General features: G+C 40.4%; 2 protein-coding genes and 1 long non-coding RNA gene across 3 annotated transcripts in view; 2 read left to right on the top strand and 1 right to left on the bottom strand.

Annotated features, from left to right (window-relative positions):
- Positions 1-695, top strand: part of RASGRP3 (RAS guanyl releasing protein 3) — a 34,259-nt gene extending 33,564 nt beyond the window's left edge. Inside the window, exon 16 of the mRNA XM_053460685.1 lies at positions 269-695. Within this exon, the coding sequence (XP_053316660.1) occupies positions 269-651 (383 nt within the window). The 3' untranslated portion in view covers positions 652-695. The remainder of the gene's footprint in view (positions 1-268) is intronic.
- Positions 696-3,567: 2,872 nt separating this feature from the next.
- On the top strand, positions 3,568-4,868 carry LOC128483479 (uncharacterized). Its single transcript, XR_008351073.1, has 2 exons — positions 3,568-4,041; positions 4,094-4,868. It is a non-coding gene; the product is annotated as an uncharacterized LOC128483479 (long non-coding RNA).
- A 3,860-nt stretch (positions 4,869-8,728) lies between these two features.
- Positions 8,729-17,175, bottom strand: FAM98A (family with sequence similarity 98 member A). Its single transcript, XM_053460663.1, has 8 exons — positions 16,931-17,175; positions 16,076-16,224; positions 15,854-15,988; positions 13,475-13,659; positions 12,953-13,033; positions 10,933-11,049; positions 10,623-10,790; positions 8,729-9,851 (listed from the first exon to the last, which is right to left on the bottom strand). Exons 1-8 carry the CDS (start codon positions 16,981-16,983, stop codon positions 9,114-9,116), a joined length of 1,626 nt encoding a protein of 541 aa, XP_053316638.1. The 5' UTR covers positions 16,984-17,175; the 3' UTR covers positions 8,729-9,113.
- Positions 17,176-19,758: the final 2,583 nt, after the last annotated feature.

Here is a 19,758-nt window from a genome sequence, read left to right as displayed (position 1 = left end):
AAAAACACAGAAAATTAAGAAAAAAATGCATAAAAGAAAAGAGCATAGTGAATTCTCTGTGAAATTCAGGTGTAAACCTCAGACATAGCGTGCAATCACATTAGAAAGATATAATTGAAATACTTGAGTATTTTCAGTTCTTTTTTTTCAATTTTCAGTTCAGGACTGCTCCTGGTTCATCTGTTAAATTACTCATAGGACAATATTTGGTTAAAATATCATGAATTATCATGATCAATCAGTAACACAATATTTCTATTATTTGTAGCCCAAGATGATGTTTTTGAATTCCCGCCTGCTGGGAATCAGGATCTTGATGGACGAGCTATAACTTTAGTAACAGGTTCCTCAAGAAAAATTTCAGTGCGTCTGCAACGTGCAACCACAAGTCAGGCAACACAGACAGATCCATTGTGGTCTGACTCTGGCTGGAGTGACACTGGATCGCATACGTTTCCTAAGATGAAATGCAAGTTTTATGGCAAGTCTAACAAGAATAAAGGATTTGCCAAATGGGAAAATGAAAAATCAAACACGCATGCCAATATGGACATTATGGAAGTACAAACCATGGAACATATCCTCGATCAGAACACAACAGAAGCCATAGAGGAACTAAATTATCCTGAGGTGAATAATGTATATCTGTAAAAAAAACACTTCTATATCACTTGATAAGTTTGGTCTGGCACACAACTATAGTTGGTTATCATGGAAGCAGTAAAAATAAGCACAGATATCTCTTTTGCTCCATGTCAGGTTGTGTTGTTGATAGGCAGCCATCCACCAACCAATTCCATCGTAACCAAGTGTCTAAGGAAAGTGCTTACAGAGAGTGGGCTGGGGGAGGGAGAGATCTTTGCTGATGGAGGCACTAATCCCACTACATAAACAGGTAATGGGGATTTTGAGGATTTAGAGCTAGGTTGTAGCTTCATCCTGTGGCAGTGTATTCTAACCAAGGCTAAGGTTAGCAGGTCCAGGAGGCGGCAGAACTTATGCTGCAAAACCAAGGGCAGATTGCCATACTGGGCAATCAGGCTTCCTGCTGCCGAATGGGCCAGTTACAAAGGAGATCTCTTATCTCCCCAACTGACCCATTTACATCAAGGAGGACTGTACCGAGTTGACACAGCCTCTATAGCAGACTGTACCCAGCAACGTCAGTTCTTAAGGGTGCCCAGATATGACATCATATTCTGGTGTTCAGCAATGAGGAGAGCGGCTGTGTAAGGGGTGTCTCCATGTAATTACCTCAGTACAACAGCTACCCTTTCTTGATTAGACAATAGAGATAGTTAACTTTGTTAACTAGTAAGTTACATTAAGCTTCTGTTGGTAACATCACAGTGGATGTTGAAAGCTTTTGGAGTTTTTACAAATAATGCAGAAAACTGAAAATACAATGGACTATCTTTCCTGGGAATATTAAGAACCTCAAAGAAAATACCGGGGCATATGTGACACACTAATCAGAAAGCTGCAATAAATGGTGACATCAAGTGAATTCATTTACTCCATTCCAAAAATGCAGGAACCCCCTCCAGAGCAAAATCCCAACTCGCTGATCAAAATAAACAAGACAAATTAAAGATGCTCAGAATATAGATGTGGAAAAAAATAAACAATAATGGTGTAATATATCACACAAATTGGGAATGTATTACATTTGTAATGCTCTCACAACCTGAGTGTAGAATGAAAGTCTTTAAAATGTTTCTGTTAATGACTAAATCTGTTAAGAGCAAAGAAGACAAAACAATAGCACAAGTATTATTTATTTCATTAATGTGCTGTTTGGATTTTGATGTCATAACTTCCTGTGAGTGCATCAGTATTTTCTCTTATTATGGTTACTGTGCCATTGGAGTGATACATTTTTGAAAACTAGCCATCCCAGGGTAGTTTAAATGGTGGTACTTTAACACTTTCCATGCACTAATTCTACCACCAGCCTTTGTCAAACTTTGTGGTAGTAATACTCCCACAAATTTGACAAAGATTGGTGGAAGAATTAGCGCATGGAAAGTGCTCAAATACCAATATCTAAAATACATATATTGTTTGATGGGGGTAAATTAAACTGACCAGCTTCAAAGATGTCCCAACTAGGACATGGAGGCAGGATGACCACATTTGAAAAAAGTAGTTTGGAAATAGCAATATGCTACTTGTGCTTATTGCCCTATAACTTGCAAAAAAACATAAAAACATTGGGTATTTCTAAACTCAGGATAAATATTAGAAACGATTTAGCATGTTTTTATTAGGTTTTGTACAGGAGTAAAAGGTTTCTCAAAAAAGTTTTTTTCTCTAATTTTTTCTCATTTTATTAGTAATATACCGTATTTGCTCGATTATAAGACAAGGTTTTTTTCAGAGCAAATGCTCTGAAAAATACCCCTCGTCTTATAATCGAGGTCGTCTTCTAATTAGACCTCAAAAAAATGTCTGCTGGGGCCAGGCTGCTTACCGGTGCTTTGATCCTGAGCAGCGTCTCTTCTATTAGCAGCAGGAAGCTAGCCAAGTGTCACATAATTCTGCCTCCCCCTCCTTCCTCTGGGGGCGGGGCCAGAGAAGGTGCTCGCACAGCCGGGCCCCTGCAGAAGTCTGCGAGTGGGAGATCTGCAGTTCAGGTAAGGGGGTGGGGGGTTTGAGTGTGTGTGTATGTGTGATTAATGGAATGAATGAGTATTTAAATGTTTGTGAATGAGTGTGTGTGTGATAGCATGGATGTGTAAGGGGGGGGTGGTAGCATAGCATAGGAAGGGTCTACTCAAACTCCTATCATCCCCAGGTTCCAGCATGTACTGGCTGCCTTGGCTTGATAGGAGTTTGATTGCTGTTAGCAGTTATATATATATATATATATATATATACCTCCAGAAATGCCTTTTAACCCCCTATATGCCACTCTGGCATATCATGGGGCAGAGTGGCATATAGGAGGGCATAAGACATTTCTGGAGGCAGAGTGGCATATAGAGGGTTAAAAGGCACATCATGGGGCAGAGTGGCAAATAAAGGGGGATTAAGGCATTTCTGGGGGCAGAGTGGCAACCTTGGGGGCAGATGTGCATAACTGGGGGGGGCAGGTTGGCAAATAAAAGGAAATAAAAAAATATATACTTTTCTCAATTATAGCTTTTATTAAATATGAAAAAAATGTTTACATAAATTAATATTTACTAGTAAAACTTTTTTTCCTATAGGGTAGTCTTATATTCAGGCTTTTTGTTTTTTCCTAAATTAATATTTAGATTTTGGGGGGTCGTCTTATAATCAGGGTCGTCTTATAATCGAGCAAATACGGTATAATAGTATCTAATAAAAATCCTTCTTGTCCTGAAGAAAACAATATTTATAATTTGTGTGGGTACAGAAAATGAGAAAATCACAGCCAAACACTGCAGAAATATCAAAACAGCAATTGTCATGAAGGGTACAAAAATTGGAAGCCAGTCTTGACACAAAGAGGTGAAATTCCTCTCTATGGACTATATTCAAGTTGTGAACGCATTATAAATGTATTATATCCCGCATTATTGTTGTTGTCACATGTCGGGTGAGAGTACATAGGGTGGTTCGCTAAACTCTAAGCCATGTGTTTTAAAATGTATTTCTGCAAAAATAAGACTTATTAGCGAATTGTTCTGAATATCTACCTATATTTTCTACAGGCCAGTTGATTCTTATATCTCTCAGTTTAATGATTGAAATGCATACAGCTAAAGACTTTGCGTGGAATATTATACTGAACCTCTCTGCGGAATCTACAGAAACAGGCTAATTTAGGAGAAAAAGCAGCACCTTCTCTCCTTTCAAGCTACAAATGTTTCTTACCTTAAAGTGATGAGTTTTGAAACACGACATGACTAAATGTATCTCAACACTGGAATATAATTTTATTCCCTTGACTTTCTGTACTCTATTCCACCTCACAAAGATGTTTGTCAGTGTATAAATGTATTTGTTTTATTGTGCACCAGTGTATTTATTTTGTAAATGAATGAACAAGACAAAGCTATAAATATCGTCAGCGTGTTTTACTGCATAGAAACCGGCACAAACACTCTTATGTAATTGGAGGAAGAAAATGAGACTTCTCTCGCATTTAGCTCCTCCTCCAGCTGTCCCTACGTAAACCAGGAAGTATTCGTCAGTCTACTTCTTCATCTGTTTGAAATCGAACCAAGTAGCAGCAACCAGTCATATGTATGCTATCTGAATACGTATGTTTACATTCAATTGTCTGCTGCTACTCTCACTGGTTTCAATGTGAGCACTATTGAGTACGTGCACAAAGCGTACATATTAATGGTTCTGTCAGCAAGGGGTAAATGGGACAGAAGTCTCACTTTCTAACTCCAATAACTAAAGAATACATGCCCGTTTTGTGCGGAGTAAAATGCATTGGGGTCCATGCAAAATGACAACATGCGTTAAATATAAAAATGCAATTTTGGGAACTAAACTGTTCTTTTTAAAATGTATATATGAACAACCCAGACCTGAGCATTTCTCTATTGTGTACAAGACTATGATAACTTTTAATTGTTGTGTTACGGTCTCAGGGCCTCTTAGCGTTAATAATTTGTACGTGTTTGAATTGTGCATAGGTACTGAAGGCAGTCAGGTGTTTAAATAAGTAGAGGTTATGCTTCCATAATGAGAAGGAAAAACCACAGTGCATATATTAACAAAAAAGTAACCACATCCAATATTCTCATACTAATAAGGTAGTGAAGTAAAAGTTTAGAGCTTTGTTCACTTTCTTCGTATTTATTTATAGCTTTCAGTGAGCCTAGAGTCTCATGGTGTTTATTTGAATGTTATTAATAAATAAAGTGTCAATCCATTGTTGGTTAGTGTTTGTCCCATTGCCTTATCTTTGATGCTTCACATTTAACTCAGTGGATAATTAATATTAATTGAGATGATCATTTTCAACTTAATGCATCAGTTCATTTTTCAAAGCAGGTGGGCTCTACTGGGACCTCTACTACCTCAGAACCTGGTAAAGTACATAGATTTTTAAGATACCAGTACGGCTCGAAATCCATTTTGGAAAATGTAAGATTCTGGGTCACATTGAGATTAATGGAAACTCAATACAGTATAATTTGCAGAAGCTATGAATATGGTGAATGCTCAATTCATGGGCCGGTTAATGCCGTCTATAGAGCGATCTATATTTTTGCTGAACAATTTCCGTAAATTAGGTCAGGGCTAGAATGAGTCTTATGTAGGGTTGTTTTAGACCATTAAGTATCACATAGCGAATGCTGCTTCAACTCTCATCCATTGGCTAACCATTCTATGCCATGCCCTTTTAAGTGAGTGAATGTGCCCCTTCCCACCACCAGTCCATTTTCAAGCGATCTTGAATACAAAGAATCCGTAACAATACATTATATGGGAAGCTGGTGGGACCAGTGTTCCTCAACAAGATTTACCCGTGGTCAGTGAACTCATTGTCACATTTCTCAAAATTGTTTGACTTACAGGATTTACTGTCTGAGAAGGGTTGTAGTCAGGATAAGACTCCATTTCTTCATGTTGTATCAATATAATAGTGATTGGTCTTTATATAGAAACAAATTTCCTGTTATTGAAATAGTTTCCTGTATATTTATTGCAGCTTCCCAGCAGCACAGTACATTTCTTACCCCTAAACATCATGCAGAAAGGTACTCATACAAGATCCAGACAGCCGGGCCATCTGGGAACGAGTCATTGAAATGTTAAAGTTATATTATGTAGCATGACTAAAATAAATGTCCGTATGATCAGTAAAGGAATTAAGTGCACTTATTAATACCAATAAAATCTTCAGAGTTGAAAGAAAGAACATCTGGGCTATTTTTTTAGACTATAAGCCATATTACGCATGGCCAGCTAGATGGTGTAGAGTTTGTTGATGCGGATGTTCCAGTTAGCTAAAGACTTTTCACTGTTCCATGCAAAGCCGAGAAAAGTTTTGGGATTTCAGCATCACTTGACACAGTTTTTTTTAAACATCACAGTAACAGCACAAGTGTAAAGTGACCTACTTGCAATTGGCATAAGCAAGGTTTTTGACCTTCATATCTCATATCTCTTCATATCTTCATATTTTTAAAGGTTATTTCTGTTAAAGGGAAAATAAAGCGTGTGGGGAAACTACCAACTAATTGAAATGAATCATCATTTAGTTATGATTCATTTTCTCAGCGGTATTATTATCCCCTACAGAAATGTAACCCTTCCATGTAGAAAACAAACATGCAGATAATCTTTAAATCTAGGGAGATGTTGACATACACATCTCATGTAGTAGTCCCAGGCTTGTCTTGCCCGTGCCAATCTGTACAATGGATGTATAACTGAATAAGCAGCCTTCTATGAATGTATACCTTATACATACTGCTCCGACTGCTGTGTAAAGTTTTAACCGCATGTGTTTTTCTTTTTTACCAAATTATTATACATTTGGGAAATGCTTTTTGACTACTTACGTTTGTGAAACTTATTTTGTACATTGCTTTGTACTAGGAGATGTATTGACTTTATATTGGTAGGTATTCAAAGTTATGCAAATGTACAGATTTACATATTTTCTCAAGTCTGTGGTACAGCTCACACATCGAACAAATGCTGTTACTTAAGTGGTTAACTATACTTTGACCAACATGTACAACAGTGATGATCCTTGGAGAGGGGTTGGGAACCAAAATGCACTCTTCAAATGTAGCTGTTAGCTCATCTTGAATTGGTCTCTGTGTTGCATGCATTGGATCCATTGTCTTCATTTCCAGTTTAACGTTCATTTCTCAAAGACCTGCAATAGCTTGGCAAACCAAATCATGCATTCTCCCAGTTTTACAAAATTTTCATTAAGAACATACATTTTCTTACACCAGGAACGAGAGTAAACAGAAACAGAGCAGGAAATGAGTTTACTGCAGCTGTGTATTTCTCTAGCCGGCTATCCCGTCGATGGATTGGCTGGGATGCAGTTGGATTCAACCTCAAACCTTGCTGCTAGGACAGATTGTACAGGATGATAATAAGCCTACAAGCCTCCAATTGGAGGATGGGGGAGATGATGTCACCGCAGCGCCACCATATAGCTTGAAGTGACATCCTCTCCCCCGCCTGGCCGATCGAGGAGGATGTCACCGCAGCGCTGTCAAGTTGCTGGGTTTTGTCCACGGATACACGAAGAAAAATGATTAAGGGTTAAAGATTGAAAATGGAGAAGATGGAAGAAGCGGTTGGCAAAGGTAGGGAAACATTTAGAGAGGGTGAGAGTGAATGTGGCCACTGAATTTCCTGAATTAAAAATGCCAGCGAATTTTCAGCCGAACCAAATGGGCAAGGAATGAAAATTGTTGCCCGAAAAAAACAAATGGGCCAGAAATGAACTGAAAAATTTGTCGGAATCGTTTTTGGCCCATTTAATGTCTAGTTACATGCATGGAGGCAGCTGTTTGTATGCCAAACCATTTTACTGAAGGAATCGACACAATTTTCTTCACTGATCCTTGTAAAAATCACATCAGGCGTTGGTACTTCAAAAATTTAAAATCTTCCTCTGGAACAATTTTAACCATGCATGTTCATTGGTTACTAATTGTACACCGAAGAAACTGGTTGCTATGACTACTGTACCAGATTTACTATCAACTGATGGCTCGCCAGTCAAACTACTACAGAAATAAATATATCTCCACAACATAATGGAACCAAACAAAATCCAATGCAGTTAACTTATTGAATCTCAAAAAAATAAAAGATGCGGAAAACATACAGGAACTTTTATTGCTCACCTTTCATACAAACAGCACACCTTTAAACTAGTTTCTTTCACAGCTTAGCATGGCTTATGTACATAGTAAACCCAACAAAAAATTACGATGTGGCTCTTACAAAAAGGCTTTATCAGAAGACCACAAACCCAGACAGGCTTTATTTCCTGCAGCATTAAGGAAAGGACTGCTTCGGACATTAATTCCTTTGCCCGAAAAGTAGTGCATTTTTTTTTTTTTTTTTTACAGAAAAGAAAAATTCACTTGGCTTGAAATTATGCATTCAAAAAAAAAATGAAAAAAAAATCTTTAATTTTTCAAGTAATTTTAGACCATATTCGTCAAGCATGTGTCGTTTATTGATGTACACTGCAACGTTCATGAACCTGGCTTGGTGGCCATTAATCTTGGTTGCTAAAGCAGCATTCAGGACCCCTAGGTTTGACACTGCTGTCAGAGGCGAGAGGTTAAAGATTACAGAACGCCTAGCAAAACACAGTAGAGCTCACATAAAAGAAATGAGATCCCTCAGTATCAGAAATGGGCCATTTAAACATTAAAGTACTTGTTTCTTATTTTTTTGAGGGGTTGATATGACCATATGGACGTTGAAGCAATTCAACAGCAACTCCATTTCTATACAGCCGGAAACTGCTGTTAAGATGGAGCCTATACAGTTACTACTTTAGGCAAGAACACAGCAACCCAGAGTTGCATTTCATCTGCAGATATCTCTTATTTGTGAACTGTGTCTATACATTAAAAGTGAAATGTTGAGACACCATTTGATTATGGAATTTTATTTAATTGTAAGGAATATGATGTAACTACTGCTACTCAAAGCAGGTCCTATCAGAGAGATATACTGCAGGGGTGTGTATTCCAGGGACTTTGTAGGCAAATTTAACACGTAATAATGTGTATAGGAATCGTATGACATTAACCATGGATTATATGGGCATATTGGGATTGGCCACTTATAAAGCATAGCTAAAGCAATGACTACAAAATGTTCAACACTCCTACAAACCCAAAGGTTTGAAGTGAATACATCAGATAGCAATTCAGACAAACAACCTAACTGTACTTAATTGTATGAAAGGTGTGCACAATGGATAAATGTTATCACTGCAAATTGCATTTCTCAGGAAGAAAAGCACACGTAAAAATGTAATCTTAAATTGCAAGGTTCATACATGTGCCAGGCCTTGTCTTCATGTGCAGAAAGAAAGCCTGCAAGAAAGTGCCTTGAGATAGCAACTTATCATATAAGGTTGTCACTGCTATTACCTGAGCTCTACTGGTTTTGAAGCTTCAATAACCTCAACTAGTGTAGTGTCTTCCTTGTCCAAAACCAGACTGATTATATTGATAACCTCCATGCTGAAAGTGTTGCTCAAACTGACCACCCTGGTTATAGGTTTGGGCACCACGACTAGCCCAACCTCCACCTTGTCCTCCTCTTCCACCACGTCCACCACGACCTCCTCTGCCACCTCCACGGTTGCTTCCTCTGTCACTGTGTTGGCTTCCATCTTGATATCTGTTGTCTTGTTGATAGCCACTACCCTGGAATCCACCTCCAGAATATGATGACCCCTGATATCCCCCATACCCTCCACCCTGGTATCCTCCTCCACCTTGATAGCCTCCTCCACCTTGATAGCCTCCACTGCCCCCTTGATATCCACCTCCACCACCACCTTGATAACCTCCTCCTCCACCGTGGTAAAAGCCAGTTTGATATCCAGAATCTCGATAGCCACCATCTTGATAGCTACCTCCTGCAGTGCTGCCACCATCTGTCCAGCCTCCTTGAACTTTGCTACCTCTGCCTCCTCTGCCTCCCTGGTCATAACTTCCACGTCCGCCTCCTCTTCCACTGCTTTGTTCGTAGCCTCCACGTCCACTGTGTGTATGTTCATATCCACCTCTTCCCCCACCTCTACCGCCACCTTGTGGGGGGCCATCTTGTCTTTTCTGCCACGGAGGCATCTCTGGAGGAGGTGGTTCAATTTCATTAGGTCTGCCTCCTCTGTCAGGTACTCTACCCATCAATACCTGTAACAGATAATTAAAGTTTACAATACTGTTGTTTTAATACTGTCAAAGCCTGATCTCCCGTGTAGCAAGAAAGGCAGGATGTACCGGTGCCTCCATATGTGTTTCTTTAGATGCGTTTTATGGATGTACAGGTACGTCTATAGGGGTTAAAATAAAGGAGGACTATTTACTAGTCTGTCTCATTTCAGAGGAAATACAGTGACAACATTTTAGGGGTTAAAGAGAGTGAGAGAAAACAGGAAATTACTTCACAGTGGTTTTAAAATTAGTATCAACTAATGTAAAACACATTTACACTTCAAATGCTAATCTCCAGGTATATTGTGGGTTGACGCACTCTGGCTTGTAATTATAAAAGAGGACCTGTTTGTCCTCCTGTTTGACGTAATCCAACTCCAAATGGAACACATTGTAAAATATTTCTGTCAAAGATGCAAGAAACAAGTGTAGGGGAAAAAAAAGAATGCTCATGTAATTTGTTTGTAAAAAAACAAAAAACTTTCTCCTTCAAAACAAATTAAGGATACTGACAAAGAGGGGTTACTTACCTACTGCTGGTACAAAAAATCCTTGGATATAATATGCAAATGTAGACTATACATGTGAGATTTGTCAGTGTATTACATGTTCCGGATTATTTTTGAAATTTATTTATATATAATATATATATATATATATATATATATATATATATATATATATATATATATATATATATATATATGACATAACAGTACAAAGGCTGAAGGCAGTTAGCAAAAGGATTACCTTGTTTATAGCACAGGCAGTCTTCTCTCTGATTGATCCACTACTAGTCCTCAGAATCTTAGACAAATCATGCCGGGCAGCAAGAAGATGGGCAACAGAGATAGCGCTTTTCTGGGACAATGCAACACGTTTTGGCTGGTAAACTTTACCGAGTTTCTCGGAGTGGTTCTGTTATAAAGTTTTGAAAAAATGAAAAGAAAAAAAAAACATAAAAAAAGACCGAATATGACAAACCAGTGATACTGCTATAAAACAAAGAGAAAAAGGAAAAAAATATATAAAAAAATATTTTACTGTTGAGATTATTCACCTTTGCTTTGTCTGACCAACCAAATGATTGTACGGTCACGTCCAAACGCTTGATTAACATTTTTCTTCTCACTTCATACTCGTTTGATATGGCTTGGTTGATTGCTTCAATTTTTTCCTGGATAAAAAGAAAGACTTTCATATACTTTTATCAATTCATTTTATTCATGATCTAAATCAATGGTTCTCAACCTGTGGGTCGCGACCCCTGTCACAGGGGTGGCCTAAGACCATCGGAAAACATATATTTCACAATATATTAGGGCTGCAACAACTAATCGATAAAATCGATAATAATCGATAATGAAAATCGTTGCCAACGATTTAATAAAGTTAACTTAAGGTGCAGTTAGAGGTAAAGGGGGGAAACTAAGGGGAGTCTAAATCCTGGGGGCAGTGAAGATTAACCCAGTACTTATTCATAAAAGTATGGTGTCAGTGTGCTGTGAACAGGTCTGTGACTCTATGAGGGGACTATGCGATATCTGGGGGGTATAAGGCATATCTGGGGAGGATGGAGTGACATATCTGGGGGTAGAAGGCATATACGGTATATAAGGCATATGTGGGGAGGGCAGCGTGGCATGTCTGGGAGGCAGTGTGCCATGTCTGGGGAGGATGGAGTGGTGTATCAGGGGGTATAAGGCATATCAGGCACAGTGGCATATGTGGGGGTAGAGTGGAGTGGCATATGCGGGAGGCGGAGTGGCATATGTGGGAGGCAGCGTGGCATATGTGGGAGGCAGCGTGGAGGGGCATACGTGGGAGGCAGCGTGGAGGGGCATACGTGGGAGGCAGCGTGGAGGGGCATACGTGGGAGGCAGCGTGGAGCGGCATACGTGGGAGGCAGCGTGGCATACGTGGGAGGCAGCGTGGCATACGTGGGAGGCAGCGTGGCATACGTGGGAGGCAGCGTGGCATACGTGGGAGGCAGCGTGGCATACGTGGGAGGCAGCGCGGCATACGTGGGAGGCAGCGCGGCATACGTGGGAGGCAGCGCGGCATACGTGGGAGGCAGCGCGGCATACGTGGGAGGCAGCGCGGCATACGTGGGAGGCAGCGTGGCATACGTGGGAGGCAGCGTGGCATACGTGGGAGGCAGCGTGGCAAGCCTGGGCTCAAATGTGCATAAATTGGGGGGGCTGGTTGGGAAATAAAGACAAGAAATGCATTTTATCGAAGTTTTTTTTTTATTCTGCTGTTTGTATTTAACATCATTTGTTCGCGGCATTGGGAAGGTTGAGAACCACTGCACCAAATAGATCAAATTTCATTTGCACTATGAATTAATTTGGTAAATTTGTAAAATACAGACGCTCAAGTTTTATACTATGACATTAAGCTGGTGGGGAACTCCAGACAACTGTTTAGTCAAACCCTTAGTAATACCTCTCAGCTATATTTAGCCTCGCTTCACACAAAACAATTAAACAAATGGAAAAGGTATTATCAGATGCATTAATTGTAGATTAAAAAAAAATTATCAGTTCATCATTCCTAACTTGAATGAAAATAAAGTGGAATAGGCCATTTAAATAATAATAATGAAGTCATCTCAGCTATGCCCTTCAGGGGGCTTCAGTGTCAAAGAACCTGCTTCGGAAGCAAGGAATGTCATGCAGTGAAGTATGGGCCCCGGCAGAGTTCAATCTAGAATCCTGCTGCTTGGGGCATAAAATCTCAGCTATTCGGATCCTGACAAAGAATGCATGGGTTTAAGAAATTGTTTTATAGCCCTCTTTCAGTCCAAAAGTCAGGTATTCTCATTTGCCCTCAACTTCTTAATGGACTGCAAGCAAGCACATTCACCTTCTCCCTCGGTTCCAGTATGCCCCAACACGCTTTCACAAGCACCCTTAGCTGCAGCTGCTTGGTAACCTATGGGGCTTCCCTAAAACAGCATACAGTTGTTATATACGAGCAACACTAAGCAAGCCCAAGGATTATCCAAACACTGCTGTCAGTGAGGTTTTAAATGGCATACGCATTTCTGTACTAGAGGAACAAAACAAGTTACTCACCCAGTGAGAAGGTCCCAATGTCTTGTTCAGAAGAGGCTTCCCTAAATGGTTAGGTGGCACTTTTGATAAAGTTTCTTTCAACTAGAACGGAATATTAGAAACGTATTTTAACCTATGTATATGAAGAACAATAACCATACAAATCTCTCTCAGATATCATGCGTATGACCCATAAACACAATTTAATCTAAAAAAATATTCAAGCAGAATACAATTTTTGTAAGAGAAATCCATTTACTTGGTGGATCTGGTAACTGAACCAACCCTCTCAACCTATTTTAAAGAAAGTACTGGTATGACAATATATACACCCATCACTATTTATATCGCCCTTCTTCTCATTTCAATCAATGTTTTGAACAAATGATTTTTATCACAAAGAAATGTTGAAGCACAGATGGTTTGGTCATGTGCAGTTGGTATACTTTACATGAAAAATAATATTGCCCTCTCCTTCAGCAGGAAATATTACCGTGTCTTGTTTTAAAAGCAACCTTAAGACAGATGTTTTAGTATACTTACTTTTTTCTCAATTCCACTAAAGAATTGGAACATGGTTATATTGGCAGGAGGTTTGGACATTCCCAGGGCCATGCATATTGCTTTAAGTTCGTTGAACAGCTCACTACCACTGCTTTCTTGTTCCTTCTTTGCAGGAAGATTTACACACAGCATCCTAGCGGCTTCGAGTTCCGAAATGAGATATGCTACAAACACATAAATAGCATTTAGCATAAAGGCTCTTGCCATATGTTATATAGTATATTAACATTTTTATTATAGTTCAGCATTATGCAATTTAACATATTATGTGTATATATGTGTGTATGGTCACTTCTCCATTCTAATACTATCGGATCTCCCTGCCGCTTTTGATACTGTTGATCACCACCTTCTTCTTGACTCACTTGCTACTATAGGCATTCGAGATACAGCTCTCTCCTGGATCTCCCCATGTCTGTCTAACCGTTTCTTCTCTGTCAGCTTCTCTGGTAAGACGTCACCCCCCTTCCACTTTCGGTTGGTGTCCTCCAAGGTTCAGTCCTTGGCCCCCTGTTGTTCTCTCTTTATACTTCATCTCTTGGCAAATCAACTCATTTGGTCTCCAGTATCATCTATATGCAGATGATACCCAAATCTACCTGTCTTCTCCTGATCTCTCTCCATCTCTCATGTCCTGTATTACCAATTGCCTGTCTGCTATTTCTTCATGGATGTCACAACGCTACCAGAAACTTTGTCTTTCTAAAACTGAACTCATTATCTTCCCTCCTTCCTTCTCCACTCCACTACCTGAATTCTCTATCACCATTTATAACACTACCATCTCTCCTACTAACCAAGCCCAATGCCTTGGGGTAATCCTTGACTCTAACCTCTCCTTCATTCCTCACATTCAGTCCCTCGCATCCGCCTATTCCTCACCCAAGAATCCACAAAATCTCTGCTTCATTCACTTATTTCCCGTCTTGACTACTGCAACACTCTTCTGGTTGGCATTCCACTGTCTCGACTCTCTCCTGTACAGTCTGTCCTAAATGCTGCTGCTAGGCTTATCTTCCTTGCACGCCGGTCCTCTTCTGCTTCCCCACTCTGTGAAACCTTCCACTGGCTCTCAATTACCTTTAGAATTAAATTTAAAATATTGGTACTAACATATAAGGCCCTCTATAATAATGCTCCTCCATACATTTCTGCCCTCAAATACTCACCTACTCGTTCCTTATGTTCTTCCCATGAGCCAAGTCTCTCCTCCTCACTCATCACCTCTTCCTTTTCCCATCTACAAGATTTCACTCGAGCTGCCCCATATCTCTGGAATCTACTCCCAAGGAACCTTCAGCAATCACCCTCCCTCCCAACATTCAAGAGACATCCCAAACTATACCATATTAGCTGCTAGAACCTCCTTGTCATTGATACAACCACCACACTACCTCTCACCCTTTCTCCGTGCCTTATGTGCCACCCTATTCCTTCAAGACTGTAAGCTTGTGAGCAGGGCTCTCTCCACCTAATGTATCAGTTAGACTTAGTCTGTTGTCGTCTTGTCATACCCCTTGAATATATGTATTGTATTAAGCGCCTCCTAGATTGTTGGCGCTATATAAATAAAAGATGATGATAATATTCTGTGACTGAACCACAAACCGAAAACCTACTCCTGTTAAGGAGACTAACTAAACAGTAGCTTCCTCAGTAGCAAATGATGGACTGGCCAGATAAGCCAGTTGCCAGTCTAAAACTTTTAACAATAAATCTGGCACTCTACTTCCACCCAGGATAATAGTCGCTAAAATAAGAGAGTGAGTCTGTTTCCTTCAGCCCCGTATATAACAGTCAGGGATTAACGATGCATGGGGTAGCTGTGTTAAATTAATTAGTGTAACCTACTAACGTAAAATCCATCTTTACCACATCACAGAATACATATAAGGGGACAAGATAGTATAGAATGTTCTGTCTTACATCAAGTGAAAATACTTTATATTCACAATCCTAATAATCTGCACACATTTTTAACATTTTAAAAGATGAACATTACAAAATTACTGGTTTTCAGTTTGTTCTTACACAAACAAAGGGGACTCTTCACTAAACTGATGTCTGAAAGGCAGATTATGATTGCAACACCCACACTCATCCAAGATTCGGAAAATATACTTGTGGGCCGTTTTTTTAACAACTAATTTTAACAACTAAATCGCCTAATCTTGCTACCTCGTGATCCATTCAAAATGAAAACGTGAGCAATTAATCATGGTTTTTTTTCCATAAATGTATATACAAGGCTGGTACAGATGATGCCAATTCTTATGTTCCAATTCAAAGTGAGTTTCATTACGGTATTGGACAGCACGTGTTAAATCACATCAACAAGAATGCATGTATGTAACATACTTAGAAGGAGCAAGCAGTTCTTTTTCTCGAGAAGGCGTTTAGTAACATCCCCTGATGTCAGAGACAAATACGGGCAGTTCATTTCTGTCAGCAGGCCGCTCATCTCTAGCTGGAACCCTTCCGCTTCGTTAGGGCCTGCGAAGGGAACACAAACATTGATCTCAATTCTAGCGACCATTCCTGTATTTTTCAGCATGTATGCATATTGCGTAAAGAACGTACTGTTGGTGGCTTCTACATTCTCCTCCAGTTTGCAGAACAGTTTGAGCTCTGATACCAACCAAGCGCAGAGTTTGGTATATTCGGGAGAAAGTGCACCTTGGCTGGCGGCCTGGATCAAGGCTCCATCGTCCATAAGGGGACCTTTGTAACTGAGGAGAGAGAAGATATGTTAGTGATCCAGGAGGTTCTGTGACGGGAGGTTGAGAAATAAAGAATGTGAAAACCGAAGGCTGAAGTACCCCAAATGCCAAGTTATTCTGCTCACCTCTTTAACTGGCACCTTCAAATCATGTTGTCCCTCTGATAACACCAAAATGTATGTTTTTTGCTGAACTGGAGCTTACCATTATTGGAAATCATGCAGTTATAATGGTAAAAACCCCAAATAAAAATTGATCTAGTAATCATCTCCTGTCACCTGGTCTAACTACTACCTTCCACCCCTGCATACAAGACTTTTGAAGGACTAGCCACATCCCATGAGGTCTTCTTTACGCTACTATTAAGATCCACTGGCTTTTCCAGGTTACCCCTCTCCTACCGCTGTCACAAATTCTGCTGTCATGTGTCTCCTGCCATAACTACTTTTGCACATATATATATATATATATATATATTAACACGGTATAACCTACTGTGTTCCTATACCTGTTAAAATTAATTATGTGTTTTACCTGCTGTAATTAACTGGTATCCCATTCAGAATATTTTTACAGAAAGAGAACGCAAACACTACAAACAAACTCATTTCAAACATTTTGTTACATAGTAAAGACTAAAAGACATAAGACAATCAACTTGCACATTCCCAAGACAGACTGCAGATAAATCCACATCTCTAGTGATATCCCATACCCCAGGTCCTCCAACGACTCCAAAATGTCATTCTCCATCATGTCACAGTCCATGACGTCAGAAATCAGCAGTATGTGCAAACTGCAGGATCTAGTTATCACACCTGAGGCTTAACGTGCGCTATCAACTAACAGGCTGGGAGGGGAGGAGAACAGAGCTTGGGGTAACGCCAATGGTACCCAGGTACAGCCGGTAAGTGTGTCTCTCTCTCCCCTCCCTCAGCAACTGACAGCAGCGACAGTCTGCCGGGCTGGCAAGCGAAAGGACCCCAACTCCCCTTTTCCTGTCTTTAGAACGCCACGGGGCTGTCTATTAATTTGCCTGATCAAAAATAATCGTTGCGTTAAAGCACAGTCCCTGTCACTGCTGCTTATACCACAGTCAAATGATCAACACATTCTTTACGTTTGCTTCTATTACACGTATTTTACAATGTTGTAGAAAAAAATAATAAAACATTACAATCATTGTTAGGCATGTTTTAGAACAGTCCGGTGTTGGTGAGGACGTCTTTCCTCCGTGGAACACGTGGAGGGGAAATGAGCATGCGTCACGTTAGTCCCGAATTAACAGATGTTAACGTGCAGTGACTCGTTTGCTTTGTGGGTGTTGTTGGAGGTCTGCAATGGATGCTTAACAGTATAAGTAACTGTTATTTATACAACATAACTATCGGATACGTTCTTGTTATTGTTACAGAGAACGGTCCTTGTTATTGCCCCTGAGTTACGTATGTGACCTTTTATGGGCAGGTAAGCATACCTCCCAAATGCCCTTATTTAGGATAGACATTCCCTCTCTGGGGCCTTAAACTCTAAAACATCTTTGCTGATGCCCCACTTTATTAGGAGCACTGAATGTATGGTGTGTATTAGTGTTTCTACACCCCTATATGTAACACACACACACACACACACACACACACACACACACACACACACACACACACACACACACATATGCGCGTTATGTCAAAGTACACCATTCTTTTAGATGCCTTATCTTATTAAATAGCTTTCAATAGGCCACAAACTTACATAAACATGTAATCCTTGTTTATAATGACAGCCCTTTACCCCTTCAGTCCCCTGTGGATGTACTGGTACAATCAAAAAACGTCCGATGAATCCCCTATGGACGTACCGGTATGTCGTGCCCCTCTTACAGCGCCAAGGACACATCCCTGTTTCTGCATGGGAGATAAGGCTGACAGCCTGGACTCCCCCCTGGCAGCAGAAGCCAGCATTGCTGGCTTTCTGCTGCCCGATCTCCTGTAACAGCTTCCGGCGCGAAGCGGGAAAACTGTTACAGTTGGAAATCCGCAATCGGGCTTTCCCTTCCGGGTGACGTAAGTAGTGAGGACAGGGTATCCCCTGCAGGGTCTCTCTAGACCCTGCTGGGGTAACCGATCATTCCGATGAGGGACCTGTAACAGTTTCCGGCACGAATGCCAGTAAACTGTTACAGATCTATGCCCAATCGGGCGTTCCCTCCGGTCTTTCGTTAACCTTCGGGGACTGCCCCACATCTCTGAGGCGGTCCCCCAGTGCCACGCATCCGGCAGTAACATCACACGTTTGACCGTTACTGCAGATGCTGGAGGAGAGAGAGACAGAGCAGCAGTATATATAATTAAAAAAATCAATACATGACCCCCCCAAATACGTATTTTACCCCAATTAACCCTTCCCGCCCCACGATCTTTTGAAGAAAAAAAAATTAGGTTTAGTTTGGTGGGTGGTTAGAGGGAATTGGGGATAGTGTAGGGTTTTACAAATTGGGTAGGTAGGCTAGTGTCTAATGGAGCCCAGTGTCTTTAGCTGCTAGTAAGTTTTTTCAATCTAATGTTTGCCCCTGAGTTTTTTGAGCTGCTAGCAACTCAAACATCTTTCACCAAGGTAGATTATTACATTTATTTTCTTTATATTTCTTTATTTTGTGTTAGGGTGAGCCACAAGGGGATAAGGGGGGTATTTTCAATTGGCACAATTCTATATGTTTTTGCCCTGCAAATTCCAAAAAAATAAAAATAACTACCGTATTTATCGGCGTATAACACGCACTGGTGTATAACACGCACCCCCATTTTAACAAGGAAATTTGATTAAGAAAAAATAATTTTAACTTGGAAGCTATGAACTTAATGTTGGAATAATATTTATTACATTATAACATTTATTATAACATGTATACCACTTATAAGGCAAATATGAAAGAAAAAGCACCTCTTTGAACAAAAAAACTGAACAAAAAAAACTTCATCAGAATCACTGCTATCTGGGAAACCACACACACACACACAGTAAGACACACATACACTCAGACACACACACACTCAGACACACTCAGACACACACGCTAAGACACACACACTCAGACACACACAAACTCAGACACACACACTAAGACATACACAGTAAGACACACACAGTAATACACACACTAATACACACACACACTCAGAAACACACACACTGACACACACACTAAGACATACACACACACTAAGACACACACTAAGACACACACTTAGACACAGACACAAACAGACTCAGAGACACACACAAACACACTCAGACACACACTCAGACACACACTCCCTAACCCCCCTTCTCAGGATCTCCCCTCTCCCTCCCTAACCCCCCTTCTCAGGATCTCCCCTCTTCCTCCTTAACCCCCCTTATCAGGATCTCCTCTCTCATTCCCTAACCCCCCTTCTCAGGATCTCCCCTCTCCCTCCCTAACCCCCCTTCTCAGGATCTCCCCTCTCTCTCCCTAACCCCCCCCCGGTCACTTACCTTCAACTCCTGTGTTGGAAGCGTGAGGCG

This window comes from Spea bombifrons, chromosome 3, assembly GCF_027358695.1.
Source record: "Spea bombifrons isolate aSpeBom1 chromosome 3, aSpeBom1.2.pri, whole genome shotgun sequence".
Classification (NCBI taxonomy): Eukaryota; Metazoa; Chordata; class Amphibia; order Anura; family Pelobatidae; genus Spea; species Spea bombifrons.
Note: the sequence above shows the minus strand (reverse complement) of the source record. Positions and strands in the feature narration are given on the sequence as shown.